The sequence below is a fragment of the Suillus clintonianus genome, assembly GCF_016758775.1.
Source record: "Suillus clintonianus strain FC179 chromosome Unknown DEU56scaffold_121, whole genome shotgun sequence".
Taxonomy (NCBI): Eukaryota; Fungi; Basidiomycota; class Agaricomycetes; order Boletales; family Suillaceae; genus Suillus; species Suillus clintonianus.
In genome coordinates this window covers 76333-92192 of record NW_024539345.1, presented here as the reverse complement: position 1 = coordinate 92192, position 15860 = coordinate 76333, and the positions used below count along the sequence as shown (strand labels likewise).

At 47.9% G+C, this 15860-nt stretch overlaps 5 protein-coding genes across 5 annotated transcripts; 2 read left to right on the top strand and 3 right to left on the bottom strand.

Moving 5' to 3' along the window:
- Positions 1–366: 366 nt before the first annotated feature.
- Positions 367–3302, bottom strand: DEU56DRAFT_833274 (uncharacterized protein). Its single transcript, XM_041354645.1, has 9 exons — positions 2603–3302; positions 2366–2545; positions 2181–2311; positions 2003–2128; positions 1608–1943; positions 1427–1558; positions 1061–1374; positions 974–1012; positions 367–922 (listed from the first exon to the last, which is right to left on the bottom strand). Exons 1-9 carry the CDS (start codon positions 2815–2817, stop codon positions 476–478), a joined length of 1920 nt encoding a protein of 639 aa, XP_041203075.1. The 5' UTR covers positions 2818–3302; the 3' UTR covers positions 367–475.
- Positions 3303–6628: 3326 nt separating this feature from the next.
- Positions 6629–7381, top strand: DEU56DRAFT_711209 (uncharacterized protein; the record flags this gene model as incomplete). The annotated part of the gene is made up of 1 exon (XM_041347500.1): positions 6629–7381. A coding segment is annotated over one exon (753 nt), but the record flags the coding sequence as incomplete, so codon positions are not given.
- Positions 7382–7808: 427 nt separating this feature from the next.
- On the top strand, positions 7809–9107 carry DEU56DRAFT_927038 (uncharacterized protein; the record flags this gene model as incomplete). Its single annotated transcript, XM_041358598.1, has 5 exons — positions 7809–8001; positions 8053–8235; positions 8298–8446; positions 8499–8579; positions 8661–9107. Coding segments are annotated over 5 exons (1053 nt in total), but the record flags the coding sequence as incomplete, so codon positions are not given.
- A 1099-nt stretch (positions 9108–10206) lies between these two features.
- DEU56DRAFT_927028 (uncharacterized protein) lies at positions 10207–12828 on the bottom strand (the record flags this gene model as incomplete). Its single annotated transcript, XM_041358597.1, has 7 exons — positions 10207–10217; positions 10260–10274; positions 10331–10718; positions 10773–11009; positions 11070–11453; positions 11505–12265; positions 12321–12828. The coding sequence occupies 7 exons, from the start codon at positions 12826–12828 to the stop codon at positions 10207–10209; spliced, it is 2304 nt and encodes a 767-aa protein (XP_041203072.1).
- Positions 12829–14271: 1443 nt separating this feature from the next.
- On the bottom strand, positions 14272–15344 carry DEU56DRAFT_833241 (uncharacterized protein). Its single transcript, XM_041354644.1, has 2 exons — positions 15002–15344; positions 14272–14948 (listed from the first exon to the last, which is right to left on the bottom strand). The coding sequence occupies exons 1-2, from the start codon at positions 15011–15013 to the stop codon at positions 14736–14738; spliced, it is 225 nt and encodes a 74-aa protein (XP_041203071.1). The 5' UTR covers positions 15014–15344; the 3' UTR covers positions 14272–14735.
- Positions 15345–15860: the final 516 nt, after the last annotated feature.

Here is a 15860-nt window from a genome sequence, read left to right as displayed (position 1 = left end):
AGTGGGGTCTCAACAAGGAGAGGGACACCCGGCGGTGTGCAGCGTGCTACCGTGACGATGGGCTAGGCAAACTGGGTGACTAGCAGATTGATTGCGTACCCACGTATGATATATCGGCACGGCGGAGCCACGCGGCGAACCGATATACTGTATGCTCTACGGTAGAATTCATACCGTAGGGCATGTAATATACCATGGAACTGCAGTCCTATATATGCATATATGGGATAACGCGGACAGATCTGGACAGATCACAACTTGAATAAGTAATGTGTCTTTTGAGTCGTCTTTGGGCCTTGCAGCTGTGTACCGCGCCCTCGTTCATATTCACTTTTATGGACCTAATCCGGATCCTATTCATATTTAATCCACAGTACGATTACATCTGCATACCGCCCTGAAGCTTGGCTTCGTGCACTATATATATCAAACAAGAGAAAGAATAGGTATGCATACTAAACTGAGAACAGAACAATCATACGAGCATCTTCTTTGCCGATGCTGCCTTCAACTCCTCGAATTCCGTAGGTGTCACAAACTTCTTTGTCACACCATTGTCGCGATCGGACTCATATAAGCGAACTTCCACACCCTCATTTGCGACTATCCCTCGCTCACTGAAACCTGTGAGTTTGAGACTCGGATTTCCAGCAGCAGACGCCATAATGAGATGAAGGGTATTTGACACGTCGAAGGCGGACCTGTGGTGACCATACGTCGAAGCCTGCACAATACTGTACAAAACACAGGTCAAAGTGAGGATAGTGATAATGGTGAGCGGGAGGATGGCGAGAAGATATGTCGGCGACTGTATAGTCCAACCGATCGTTGATATTAGCTTCGTCCCATTGACTTGGGAAGAGAGGTTGCTCGGAATACCATCGGGGAAACTACCCACGGCCATAAACCCAGAGCGTAGGAACTGTGAAGTTGTGTCAAGTCGATTCGGACTGTCTTTAAACGACTGCCTCACCGTCGCAGAGAATTCAACAACACCACGCCAGTATTCCCCCTGAGAAAATTATAAGAGGTGGAAAAGACAATGCGATATGAATCTCACAAGCTCGGCATAAACCTTTGCTTGATCGAGATTGTCATCGATGGATCCGACAGTTGTCGAGGAATAGATAGAGTACAAGGTGTCCCCGATTGTGCTGCTCACAAGCCCCTGTGAGTTGAGCGACTGATACTTGGCAACTCCAGCGATGAATGACAGTAGTTGGACATTTTCCGACTGGAAAGGGGCGGACGATGTGGCAACTGAAGAAATCAGATTATTGGAATAATCGACTTGGACCGTTGTCAATTTTGGAATCACTTCGCACACGCTTGCGTTAAGAAAGTTATACCTGTCGAACCCTTGAGTAAATATCACTACGGAAACGGATTCAGTCAATGACTACGAAGGCATATTTCAATAACTTACAGAAGCTCGTATAGGTTTGGTTCATATTCTTGGGTCCTGGGCACACGACAGACGGAAGAAAACCGCTTCCTGAGGCACTCCCATTTCCACCTGCATCCACCATGGTCACATATTGCTGCGTCACCAGCGTATCTAGGAGCTGACAGTCAATTTGAGACAAGCATCCTCGATCCAAACTTACTGGTACCACAATTTGCACTGATATTCCACAGGCGAAGACCAGTAATGGAAGTGTCCGAAGTAGTCGAGTTATAGATAACGCTGGAATTACTTGTGTCCCAAACGTACTGCGATTGACTCGAGTTGATGGCCTGGCAGTTGATATCGGCTGTCAGCCCCTGCTGCCACATGGAATAGTTCGTGCTGAGGCCTTGAGGAGGAGACACGTGGGAGTGTTTTCCCAGTACGGTTGCCGTGTTAACCGTGACATTTCCACCGCAAAAACCGAGACGAGTACCGTTGGGGCCCGGAACTCCATTCGAGCCGGAATACTCTTCAATTGTAGGCACAGTGCCCTCTAGATACACAGTACAACATCATAAAACAGCTTCGAGTGACCTGAAAGACGGGACCTACGAGTGGATATATCATATTTTGCCCCATTGAAATTGAATGTCCCAGGAAGACCAAAGGTATACCCTGCAGCAGCAACTCCACTTAACATTCCGCCGATATCGATAACTTCGAAAGAATTGTCCTGTACTTGGGTGCCCCATTTTACGAGCAACTCGTCAAAGAAATGAAGGATACATACTGTCAGTGAGACCATTTTTCAGGAACTCTTCGTGGAGCAAGGTGGAAAATGCGCCTCCAGATATGTCGAGTTCGGATCCATTCATCTGTATTGGCCATAGGAAGTAGGTCGGTGTCAAGAGAGTTGTCCACCTGTAGCTCAATTCAGATTAGAGAATCTCAACGGTGTTCTCAAAGACGTTGTACCCTGCCGTTAAGAGTCTCAAAGTCCCAAAGACGAACAGCGTCAAGACGGACAGTCCAAGGTATTCAGGTTTCATAATATGAGAGTTCTGGGACAAAGCGACACCAGTGCACAGCTGAATTAGAGAGATTGGCTGTCCCATTCGATGTCTTAGTGCTTCCTTGACAGAAATCGTGAAGAGACTAGAAAATCACATCTCGCTGAATGGAAAGTTAAACAGAGTCAAAGGGCATACGCACGTAGCAGTGGCAAGTGAGAGCACAGTCGCTATCAATGTGACGACCATAGTCAGCTCTTCAGGATGATGCCTCCATAATTTTTCGACTTTGTCGGGCGGAGCAAGGTATTCAAAGTATAGAACCGCACCAAGGAATCCGTATCCAAATGCCAGGATAACAATCTGGGTACCGATGATAGCCGTGAAGCGTACAAAGTTGGCGGGGACACCAATCATCGCAGGGGCCGGGGGGTAGATGCAGAGTCAATGCTGGCAAACTCGGGTATAAATATTTGACGAAGCACGAACCTTGCTGCATGCATGCACCTGGCACACCCTGAACTTCAGGACCATGGAAGTCGAACGGATCCTGCAATCCAGATTGCTACTATTTGTGTGCGAGATGCACGCAATGAAAATGGGCGCTCGGGCACGACACTTCCAACATTGTGTAATAATTGTTGGATCTCCTCAGACAAATCCTCGCGCCTTTGAAATTGGAAGGTGATGGTGAAGGTAAGAAGATGTTCTGAGATATGCTTAGCATGTGTCTGTGCACCAACGTACCACTGCCAGTGACACCAGCGCTTGCAAATATGAAACCACTCGCCTGCCCACTGGCAGTGCGCCGTGCGGCCTTTGCTTTTGTTAAGAACATCAAAGTTCAGCGTCAATAGCATGTACAGGAAACCGCACCCTCAGCGTGTGGTGATAGATCTAGATCATTCTTCGGCTCCTTCGAGAACTTGACGGAGGCGTCAATCTGGTATAATCCGAGCTTTTTTCCCACGGCATGTCACGAATCTAATTCCTAACTCAACGTTCAACCAGCTGTTGTCGGAAGGCATGCACGCTTGCTACATCATGATGGAGTTGCTGTGGCTTCGAGGCAAATGTTCCGGCGCTAGTTTATCTGGTTCCCGCACTGGCCCATCTGCATGTTAGGCTGCTGTTCAGGATTGGGCGCCCCGGGCCCCCTCCAGCCGTTTCGTTTCTTGGCCCTCCTTCCCTCTTCGTACCGAATCTCGTTCTTCGTTCCTCCTCGGGCCATCGTCATACTGATTCGACTCACGTCACTGCCGAAAGCAGCATCGCCATATCAATCACATGAATAAGAAAATGAGAGTGGTACCGGTGTGATTATAAATTGCCTTCCCAGACGGCAACTCAACTCCCTGGCTACAAAACACCCCTCGCTCAAGAAACGGAAAAAAGGAGGATGAACCATCGACTTCGGATGTCTTTCTAGTGCGCGTCTCAAGTCCGTGGAAGATAGGAGCACACTTCTCAGCTGCAGAAGCAGTAAAAATATTATTCAAAATGCAGCAATACCTGGCCATGGGTGAGATGCTTTTCGTGTCAGTCTTCCTTTGTTGCACGTTGGTTGAACTCGCGCTGGTCCACGCCGAGTCAGCTATGCAATGACCCATCTTATAATTAATACCTCTTTTTATTTTAGTGCTCTGTTGGCGCTGACGCCCAGCGATCAAGAAGGAGAAGCATTGTTACTCTTCTTAGAGTCAATCCCGATAGGAAGCAAAATAGCCCCACCATCAAAGAACGGCTCGACACGAAAGGAAAACATCCGATTGATTATTGTTTGAGGTTGCATGATATCCCGCGTACACGGAGAATAGCCGTATCTCTTTGCGCAGTCCCCGGTCTTTGCGGATTTTGTCGTGATCATATGCACAAGGCACATTCAGTATACGGGTGTTCCATCAGACGCAAGCCCGGGCCGCTAACCTCGCCAAATTGGGGCAGTTGTGTCGTCGAGCCTTCACTATCACGGTGCCCTTTTGCAATAACCGTATCTATGTAGCTCCCAAAAAGTCCTCGCTATTCGTGCATACATCGACAGGATCTATAACAACGATGTTAACGCGCTCGCAAGTACGTAACGGATGACTTGAGCTCAAGCCCCTGGGCTTTTCGGCGAGGGCTATGGGAACGAAGCTGAGTTTAACTAAGCCTGTAACAAAGTTTTTAATCAGAATGTTAACATATTGAATTTCAGGTAACCATCATTTTAGCTTTGCTTGTAATCTTTGCGCTGACACGCCCGGACACCGTAGAAAACATCACCGAACATCCTGGAGGAAAGATCATCGTTATGACTAATTAATTTCTTGGTCGGAATCCCATCTCTGGCTTACGTATGAAAATAGGCCAAGGTAAAGTTTCAACGACCAGTGACGTGATTTTTTTTTTGCCGCTGTGATTTTGACACTTCATCTCAAGAGTGACATTGTCGACGCCTGCCTATATCGGGGGAGACTCCGTTCATATCAGTTCGTCGGTGACAGAATCTGCAAAGTGAAGGTGATAGGGGTCCATTTATTCCCTGCGGAGTTTCCAGTATGATTGGTAGGATCCATAGGAAGCCGGCTGCCTGAGATGCGGAGCCTCGCAGAGCCTCGCGTGCTTTTGAATTTGTGCCAAGTAACACCATTGCGACAATCTTGGGAATTTTTTTACCTTGTCTTATCCCACGTCTATGTTGAACTGCGGAACCACGGGTGGCTATACTCAGGCTGCTATTGAACATCTGCGAGCCGCTCCAGTCGCTAGCTTGGCGAGCGCGTTGGTTGACCTGCGATGCAACTGTTTCCTTGGATATCTTCGTACTGGGTGCAGTCCGTGGCCTAGGCTACTCCAGGAACCGCAGACTGTCTGCGGGTCTTCCTGGTGTTCGACGCAGTCATGCAGAAATGAACAAGCGGCAAGATTAAAACCAGCGTTTTGAAGAAATTCGGCTAATAATTCTAGCGGCTGGATTGACATCTTCCAAAGACTTTTCGACCTCGGTGAGACTCGTCGGAAAACAGAAGCGAATTGGCGGGAAAAAATTTACATACATATATACCTGATAGGGTTTTACATTCGTAGAGTCCGGAGCCCAGGCGTTTTTTGGGTATCATGTATTATAACATGCGTGGCAAGGAGGTACCGGTAGAGTGGCGCTGACACTTCATTTGCAACGTGTATTGAAGGTGGTGTGTACTATAGTCTATGGAATGAGATGGGAGAAAGAGATGGAAACAACGGAAAAACAATTCTGCAGTGTGTGGCAGGCAATAGTTAATCGAGTGACCATGATAGCTAGGAGAAGCTGGGATGAGTGAAATTCTAAGACTTGGCGATAAATCACACTCATGCCGAGGAATGGCGGCTGTAGAAATTAATACTCATAAAACCATCTCGGACCCTAGGCCTCATCCGTCTTTAACAATGTCTCGTACGAGCGTTTCAAGGCTGGGGGACCGCGGCACTTTCGGAGGACTGCGTCACTGCACTTTGAGACCAAATAATGGCACCCAGTATTTTACGAAAATCTCATGTAATCAGGAAATAGTCCCGATGTAGCACAGCGCCTCGCGTTTTCAGTGGATAACTCCCTCGTATCTGCATCCACTTTCGAATTCGAAATGCACCAAGTCCGTACGTAGCTACTAGCTAGGTCTGCGCGCTCGCAGTGTGCCGTGGGCGTCTTCATCTCTTCTCACGATGATGGCGGACACGACACACTGGCAACATGCGCAGCTATTCTTTCTTCATCCTCGCCTCTGAGCTGGACGAGGAACTCCTCGTTGCGAGTCTGCGACCTTGGGACGACACGATGTCGAAAGCTCTCGTGTGGTGCGTGTGCAGCCAGTGCTGTCTTGCTGATGGGGGTCGCCTCTTGCAGAATAAAAGGACCCAACGGAGGCACGTCGAGCTTGAGCAGCGCCGTGAGGCACGTCTTGCACAAGTCACAGCATCAGAGTCGAAAGTAGCAGCAGAAAATCAACGGCACGCACCTGTCAGCTTCTCGCAATCTCGCTTAAGCACCCCAGAATCAAATGAGTTGCTCCCCGACCCTAATCAGCCTGTTGATGACGATGAAGAGCCTTGGTTTGACCAAGAGCCTCAGCTGCTCGTGTACGATGACGATATGATGGATGTAGATGAGGAAGGCAACAGTGGGCTACCTTTTTTCAGTTCCGACGATGAAGACGACACCTACAGGACCCTACTGCCACACAGTCACGAGGACGAACTCGTTGTCGAAGATAATAACGATAACGAGTCTTCTGACGATGAAGTTGATCTTGACGAGGATTATGATCTCGTCAATGATCCAGCTTTCAATCCGGTCAATATTTTCGGAGACGACGACGATTTTCAACAAGCTAGTGATGAAGAAGATTTATTCGACGAGCCCGCAGCTTTTGATGAGCATTCTGCGATTAGGAACGCCTATGTGCGTGCATATGTCGCTACAGCATTCAAGGGCGCAACGCACGAAGTCGCTCGCATCATTTCAGACGGCGCTGCTCGAGCACTTTCATCTGCTCGCAATCAAGCACCACATATCGTGTTTGAGGGTCTTGACGACATGGCAAGAACATTACCGACTATCGAAAGACGTCTCGGCGTTAATCTCGATCTACTCATCACCTATCTATTTTTATGTCCGACTTGCTGGAAGGTTCACGAGTCGTCGACACTTTACGACGAGGATCTTCATGAACAATGTGACGAAGATGAGTGTGAGGGCATACTTTATACAACGAAACGTCTTGCCAACGGGAAGCACAAGCGGAAGCCGACCAAAGTCCTTCCATATGCATCACCGCATCGGGCCATCCAGCACTGGCTTCTTCGACCTGGCAAATACCAGCAGCTACAGGAATGGAGGAAGGGGGGTGACGAACCGAGACAAGTGCCGCCAGTGCTTGAGGGGGGTATGGACGCTTTTCAGGACTCTTCGAGGCCGATGCAAGACATACACGATGCACTAGGTTGGCGTTCAATTCAAGCTGGTCTCCAACGCATTTTCGAGCATGAAGGCATCACCCGTGTTTACGACGACGATGTAAATCATATCCAGCAGCGTTTTGTCTCTCTCCCGTGCGGTCTTGTATGGCAAATTAACCTGGACTGGTATGTACTCTCACTCGAACTTGCATGCCCATCTCGCTTATTCAATTGTACAGGTTCCAAGCGGTGAAACGTGGCAATCATTCTACTGGAGCATTGTATATGACTTGCTGCAACAATCCCCGAGGAGTTCGATACCTGGTCGAAGAAACTTTTCTAATTATGGTCATCCCAGGACCGAACGAACCAACACTAGAACAGCTCAACAACATCATGGAAAAGTTTGTCAGTGAAATGACTCGATTATATGGTGGTATGTACTTGTTTTCGAGTTCGCACATGACCTTTTGACTGACTGTATGGTAGGGAAGGAGTTCCGTGTTTACGGAGATGAAAATATGTTCGCCGTTCACTCCGTTATCAACACCGAGGTATCCGACTTACCTGCAAGCCGAAAAATTGAGGGACTCGCATCCTTCTCTTCGAAGCTTTTTATGTGTCCCCGATGCGAAACACCATCATTCTTTCTTGCGGATCCACGGGGATTCAACCCAGAATGTGAGCCCTGGCTGGCTTGAGGTGGTTATTGTCTAACATTCTGATTCACAGATTTCAAGTTACGAGATCCTTGGCGTTACACTAAATACGCATTCCGTGCTCGCTCAGTCGATGAATTCGACAAGAAAGAGATACTTGAACGTCGTGGTGTATCCTGGTCTGTACTCAATGCCCTTCCAGGCTGGCTGACGTCGATGAACTCCGTTGTTGAGTTTATGCATTGCGTCTACCTCTGTATGTCACCCCATCTTTTAGATCGAGATCAGGGAAAGGATGTTAAACCCATGTATTTCTAGGCATGGTTAGACACCTCACAAAGGTCATCCTTCTTCAATCGGGCATGCTAAATTCTATTCCCCGCAATGACTGGCACCCCCTGGACCGACTAGAGCAATTTTTCTCCCGAATCATATGGCCCGTATCTGTCGGTCGTTTACCCCCATCGGTAAGTGCGCTTCGTAATTTGTATCCTAGACTGTGTAACTGACTACTTCAAGGTCACTTCGTCGTCTTCGAAAGCCGATCAATGGCGGTTACATATCAGTGTTCTATTCATCGGGCTTTTCGTGGCCTGGGAAGTTGACGGTAACTTGCCTGATATTGACGCACCCAGGTTACGAGCTGGGACGAACAATGCAGCGAAGTATGCGAAGACCGAGAAGGTCTTGGCACAACGTCGCTTGGAGACGCTCTTATCTGAAACGGACAATCCCAATGAAGAGCAACTCGACCATGCAAAGTCCTCCACCATGGACCGCTCCATTCTACGACACTACTCAACAATGCTTGAATTCTCGGCTGCCATACGGATACTTTCGTCTCGCTCGATAAGCCCCGATGAGGTGAAGAGAGGCTGTGCTGCCCTTTCACGAGCATGTCAAAGCTGGGCTGACATGGGCGTGCACATGACTCCATATTTTCACCTTGCCCAGCATTTTCAACACCAATTCCTTCAGTTTGGTCCCTGTTATACAACATGGGCTTTTCCGTACGAACGGAACAACGGGTTTCTCGGCCGTACCAACCACAACAATCACAAGGGCGGAGAGCTGGAGTGCACAATGATGCGCAAGTGGTGGAAGTGGGTGTTGGTTCACGATCTCGTAAGTTAATGTTGCCATCTCGTCGTATAACTTCACCTGATTTTGGTATAGATAAATGCTTTTAACAGACTTCCGGAGCTTGACGAGAACGATCATGACTCAGTTGACCTTCTCCAATCATGTCTAAAAGGTGGATCACGGCCGCCTCGTGGAACATTGTTTGAATACTTGGCACGATTCAGAGATGAACGTAAGTTTTCGCATGTGTGCATGATTTCAATTCTCACAAGACTACTACTAGGATCTGTGACATATCCTCGTTTTCACAAGACCATCCGGCTTCAGACTGTCGACATGGCCCTATATGGATTAGTACTGCAGCATCTGCAAGAAGAGTGGCACGAACTCGGCATTCTTATTCACGCTGACGTCGTACTAGCAGATCGTGGCGCTTGTTTCATGGGCCACGTCACCTCTTTCTCTCATGTGTTTGTGGAGACCCTTCGTTATGGAGCAGCAACACAGCCTCGTGGACGATCAGCCCGTTACGCATATATCAATGGTCGAATCGCAGTCGAGATAGAATGGATCTTCAAGGTCGACATTGAATATGAACAGCAAGATCAACTTTCGAAGACCGTCGCAATCGTTCGTCGATTCATAACTAATGACAAAGTTCCTCAATTTCCGTGGGATATGTGGTATGTAAATTTGTCAAACGATTCATTGATAGCGAAGTTTGATTGATATGTTGCTAGGGCTGTTGACCTCGGCGTGCAAGTCTGGCACGCCAATATGTTGGGTGAAATGGAGGTTGTTGATGTCAGGCTAATTTCGGGTCAACTTATACTCATTCCAATCACGGTTTCAAATCTCGAGTACTGGGTGACGGTAGCTCACAACCATGTGAGTCTTTAAACGAACTTGAATTTGGGTTATTGACTGTGTATCTATAGGATGGTACAGAGGTGGATATGGAAGTCCATATCGAAGACGATGAATAATTTATCTAGCGGATGCGATGGGAAGCGAGATCATGGGTGAACAATTGCAAATCTACTGATACAGGGTGTTGGAAAGGAGCCGCAACTCGCGAGTCTGTCGTTTTGTTGTTTGTATGCATATCATTTCGAAGCTAAGTTGGAAAGCTATCTGTATATATCTATACCGAAGCTAAATTGTCAGAGTCAGGGCATGATCGTGATGGGCACATACCGTCGAAGTCTGCATCTTCATGAATAGTACATGTAAGTCCTGATTGAGGAGAGTTCAAATTTTAAACTTACCATTGGTACCTGCAGATTTACGCATGTTGCCTTCGTCATCTTCGAGACCCTCTTCATCACCGTCGTAAGCTTCTGTGCCACCATCCATACCATCATAGTCAGTTGGAGGATGCGCGAGATCTCGAGTTCCATCCACGAGAACATCTGTAATGCTCTCCTCTGATTCGTCCTTCCGGTAGATTCGAGTAGGACCGTCCTGCGCTGAATTATTGGCGAGCCACTCAGGACAAACAAACCTTCGCAAAATCTTTGGTTTTCCATTTCCAGGTCGAGGGAGATCTTTTTCACGAGCTTCGCCTCTAACGACAGGAACACTGAAATTTCTTCCGCCCCGTTCTACTCGTTTTTTGCTGACTAGGACATTCATTTGGACGACTTTCTCGTTAACCTTCAAGCGCACTAAATTAGCTGATCAAGACTTGGATCGCAGGATTTTGCTTACCAGGGTATCTCGGTATGACGGGGGCCGAGAGGTCCAGGTGGCATCTATGTTCTTGGACTTTGCGGGTCTTTTGGGTGCGTTTTCTGTATCTGATTCGAAATCTACTGATGGTTTCGCAACCAGACCAGTGTCCGACTCGTCTGTAGACTGGTAGCATGCTTGATAGAACCAGTCCCATTCGGGATCGTTCGTCTTTGTTTCCTTACGCACATCTTCAGCTGCGCGCTCATTGTTTTTCTGAGTTACGACATTTGTCAGTGAGTGTCCATGACTCCGACGCATTCCTTTAGTACTCACACGAACTTTTCGGGCATTCTGTCGTTGCTTTCGATTTCTCGCTTCTGTCGCATCAGTCCCTTTTCCTCCCTTCTTTATGACATCCTTCATATTCTCGAATACTTCCTTCAACTGCTTCGTAATGTCGGCATCGTTTTTCTTCTTCAGGTGTTCTTCACGCAGTTGCCCGTACACGTCGCATGCCTTTTGCCGGACATATCGGATCATGTCTTCCCTCCATGCAGCATTTTCCGTCCATGAAGAATCAAAATTCGGACGGAGAACCACGGCTCCTCGAGTTGGACAATTAAGCCAAAAAACACCTTCCTCAAGAGACTCGAGGGCTGCAGCCAGTTTGGAGTCAGATATTCCCATTGCGTGCAAGAACGTCTGTCTAATGGCAGTCTGAAACATTTGTAAGTACGTGTATCACACTATCACGGCGCATATACTCACATTGAAAGTGTTGTCTCGGACCGCTTTGGTTGCCTTCTCCACAGATTTGACTGACGGAACAGCACTTTCCGACTGACGACGAGTATTTATCAGTGTAAGGAGCTCTTGCAATGAGTTGTGTTGCGCGTTGACTGTTTTTTGTAGCTCCTTGATCGAAACGTGATGTTTATCGACTGTCGCTCGCAAGATATCATTCTCTTCGATAAGGTATTGGACTTGAGGTTCGAGCGCTGCTGATCTGCACTGCAACGACAACCGATCGACTTTTGCAGCAAGGTCCAGGACAGTGGAATCAAGATTAGCCAGTCTGTCCGAAAATACGGTAGTGTGTACTCGTGGATTTGCAAATGCAGTTGCTGACTGTTGATTGGCGGTACCTGATGCAGCTGGACGGCGCTGTACTACCTCGTTTCCTGTTGAAAAACCAGCCCGACTTGGATGTGTAGTAGGTAACTCCGGAGTTCGGAATGCCGGCTGATTATTCTTCTTTGCAGGGTGCACAGATGGTCGATGTGTCAGTTCGAACACGCTGCTTGCTGGAGTTACCAAAGATGCACGACTCCCGACGGCATCAGACGATGGAGTGGATCCTCGCAAGAAAGAGCCAGCTGAAGCAGGGCGAGAACTTGGCGTCGCGGACACACGCAAGCTAGTTATGGCTGTCCGTCCAGATGGAATGAACGGACTCGCGAGTGGCCGAGAGTAGGGTAGTAGAGGGGAGGAGACGGGAGAAAGCATAACTGAGCTGTTGTCCTCCGAGTCTGAAAACAAGTGGGTCACTACACTCTCACACCGGCCCTTATTATTTTCACTCACCCTCATTGCAAAGACTTGGATCAATCAATGCGTCAATGTCATCTATAACCCCATCCATGTCACGGTCAGGCTCGTCCTCATCTCTCGTTTCCGGAGTCCTGTAGCGGTGGCGAAGCTGCAGCTGTCTCGTGAGTTCTTCCGACTCTGCTACACTTATTCCAGGCTCAAAAGCATTGGGGGGTTCTGCAGGGTTCGTGGATGGGAATGGGTTGAGAAACCTCGAGGATCCCGCTAGCGGACGGGCTCGTTTGGCAGTGGTTGTGGATGCACTCGAGTCTGGCTTCCTTTTCTTTGCGACAGGGGCCGATCGTGGATTCCCGGTATTAGAGGGCTTAAAGGGGGCAACATTGGAGTGCGAAGGCACGTTTACACGCGGCCCTGCCTTGCTCATTATTCCAGCAGATGGGAGGCGTGTTCGAGCAGGGATAGAAGCTATAGCAATAGGCTGATTAGTAGCACGAATATGGCTGCTTCGAATGGGACAAATAATGGCAACACATTTATTCATGGAAAACGAGTGACTTTATTTGGTGTTTAGCTGCTCATTGCTTGGACAAAAAGTTAGATAATAGCTACTTCGTTATATCGTGGTTATGACGTGAAATTTCGCCCTTTACTTGACGTTTCCCCCACATTACCTCCAACCAAAACTTGGCCCCAAAGTGCGGTGCGTGCGAGTGCGATACAATAACCATGGTGCGTGATGCATGACTGCCGACTTCGCAAATGTCGTTGAACTATTTGGAAAACCAGTTTCTTTCTCGACACACATCCCTCAGTGAGAAACTCATAGAAAGGCTGGGTCAGACATCCTGGAGGTTGATTTTCATTTCCATGTTTATTTAAGAGCGTATATTCCGTCCAACGTGACCATCCACGGTAGGCCTTTGAGGTTTGTGACAATCGAGATGAGACGGTGAAAATTGGATGAAGAAGACTTATCCTGAGGATTAATTATGGTAGAAGCCTCGTCAAAACGGGCTCGAGGCGCAAGAAACAAGGCCCGGGGAAACTCATCACTTTGTTTCGCGTGCTGAGATGAAAAAAGTCGTCATGAACTAAATATGGGGGGAAACCAACATTGCGGTACTTTCAGCGAGTCGCAGTACTCTCACTAGTACTCAGTTGGCGGGAAGTTGAAAAGTCCGCAGCTGGTCAATACGATGCAGTCGACTTAATGGATGTGAGTAACTCACTTGAAGTTCGCGTCACATGCACAACATTCGTCAATAGGGGTAAGTGTTGCATGCGTACAAACGGACGCCGTAAAAACCAAGGGCGTTTCACAAGCGTCCTTCATCGACGATGCATTCCCATGGGGCTCCAGTAGATCATCGATTCATCTCCCCATTTCTACACTGGAGCTACATCGAGGTATCACCGATGCATCAGCTGTACCCAGCGCAGATAGCCCTAAGCCAAATAAGTCGCATCGTATCGTCAAAAGCAAACAGCCATTATTAAAGAGGCCGCTCTGTGTGATTATAATTAATGACATGCTCTAGATCTGTGGTAGACGAGCAGAGATTTCGGGAAAAGGGAGTACTGACTTCGGAATAGGGCACTTCGAAAGCAGGGGGCGCAGTACGCTTGAAGTGGCTTGCAGAGCGGACATAATTGGCAAGGTTGGCATCTGACCTGCGAATTTCCGGCACCGCCAAGGTTCATGAAGGATGCGGAGAAAAGGTGAGTAATATGTCAGTTGACAGGTTGAAAATGTAATCGTCTTCAAATGGATCAGAAGGTCACGGTTACGTTGAAGCGTTGGGCGTAATACAACGTGAAAGAGTATCCCGTCTGACGAACGTGCCTTTGCAACTCAAAATCCAATGGTCGGAACAAATACCATACCTGACTTAAGCTTCTTCTAGTCTTCCGCTAAGTTCTCTCTCTGAACAAACCATGAAAGGAGAATATGTTTTTTTCCGGAATAACGGAGATACATGTGGTTCCGACGATTCAGATTCGCGAATATGTTGAAAAGTCAAAAACCAATGATGATCAGTGGCGGATTGACTTGACGTAGGGTTGTTAGGCAGCGTTTATCAGAACGTTGTCTCGCCTCGACGCCTGTCAGTGTCAAACCGCACTTAAACGTTTTGGATAGTCGCCGTCCGTGTGAATGGTTACAGTACAAGTGGGCGTCAGATTGTATTGCATGGAGGCGAAAGTGCGAGGTTAAGGCAAGGCACTTTTATATGTCTCTGGCTTGTGATTACAAGACATTGCCGGGTTTTCTCAGGCAGGGTGCTTCTTTGCGCTCGCGGCGGCCGTATCATCCTCATGATTTTGATGGATCTGCTCCTGTGTAACGAACAAGGTAATATGCGCTGTAGAACTTCTCGGAAGCCTCTTTGGCGCATCTTCTCATGATGTTCTTGAGTAACACATTGCGATACCTTACTGATTCCAAGATCATTGTGCCGGTGCTGTGGTGCGCGAAAATAAGTATACACAAAAATACCGGAGGAAGTGGAGGGAAAGAAAATAGCGCTTGACAGAGTGTGAGCACATTTCCCAAGGGGAATTGTATTTGAGGGAGCAATATTTGCTAGTTGACACTGCCATGACCTGCCATGGCTCGGCAGTAAATACCTGAAGAAGAACAAAGAGGCGAGTTGATCTATGCTATGATTAACGTCACCAGATCAGTGCGTTTCAAATCTCGGAACTTGACTTACGAGATCTGTCATATGAGCCTGTTGACAACTTCGGTGAAACGACAACAAAGTCTACATACATGCCAAAGTAGTATGGTGGGGAACAGAGAGACCGCAATACGGCGAGCGGCCGATGGGAGATGTACCGAGGGAAGACATAGAAAGAGTAGCAAAGTTTTCGGTGGTGATAGCAACGCCGTTTGCGGTTAGCTAGCCTGAGCAAGAGGATCCGAAGGCACTGCAGTGTCAGAATCCGAGATCAAAGGGCGAAACTCATTGGAACGTGTGTTGAACAACGTAAAGGGAGCGTCTTAAAATTACAAGGAGTGCCCGGGGATCGGGTATTATTGTGACTTGCAGAGCCCATGGCTGAGCGCACTGATGAGTATCAAAGTCAGCTAGGGATGAATGCAAACAAATACAAATAAGAGCAAATACTCTCCGGCATCAACCGTCGGTGACATCGGCTAGATAAGACCCGAAAGAGGTATATACGTGAGAGGTCTGTGATATCTGGGAAAATAAAAATGATAAAATAATAAAGCGGAATTAGCCGATTGATATGAATTGAAAGTGTCGTCTTCTCAACGTCTCCTTGACTTTACTACCCCATCGTTCGTCCTCCCTTCTCTGCATGGTCCTTTGAGGTCCATACTCCCTTTTCCCCCTCATCCCCGATAAGCCTCGCCGCTAACAAGGATTCCGCTTGTAGTTCGTCTTATTCTTACTTGTATGGAAAAAAAGACACTGACCTCCAGTCACTTTCGACAGATCTCGCGACCCTTGCCGGCTTCTCACAATCCGCCCTTTCAACCATCCCAAATACCTCAAAGGACCAATCAGTAGTACGCTTGAGCTCGCTCGCTACTCTGATTTACAG

Excerpts from the sequence above, each read along its gene's own strand:
- DEU56DRAFT_833274 (XM_041354645.1), bottom strand. The coding sequence starts at position 2,817 with ATGATTGGTGTCCCCGCCAACTTTGTACGCTTCACGGCTATCATCGGT. Across the intron at positions 2,312-2,365 it reads TTGAGACTCTTAACGGCAGG|GTGGACAACTCTCTTGACAC; the intron begins GTACAACGTCTT and ends ATTGAGCTACAG. Across the intron at positions 1,013-1,060 it reads CAAAGGTTTATGCCGAGCTT|GGGGAATACTGGCGTGGTGT; the intron begins GTGAGATTCATA and ends TAATTTTCTCAG.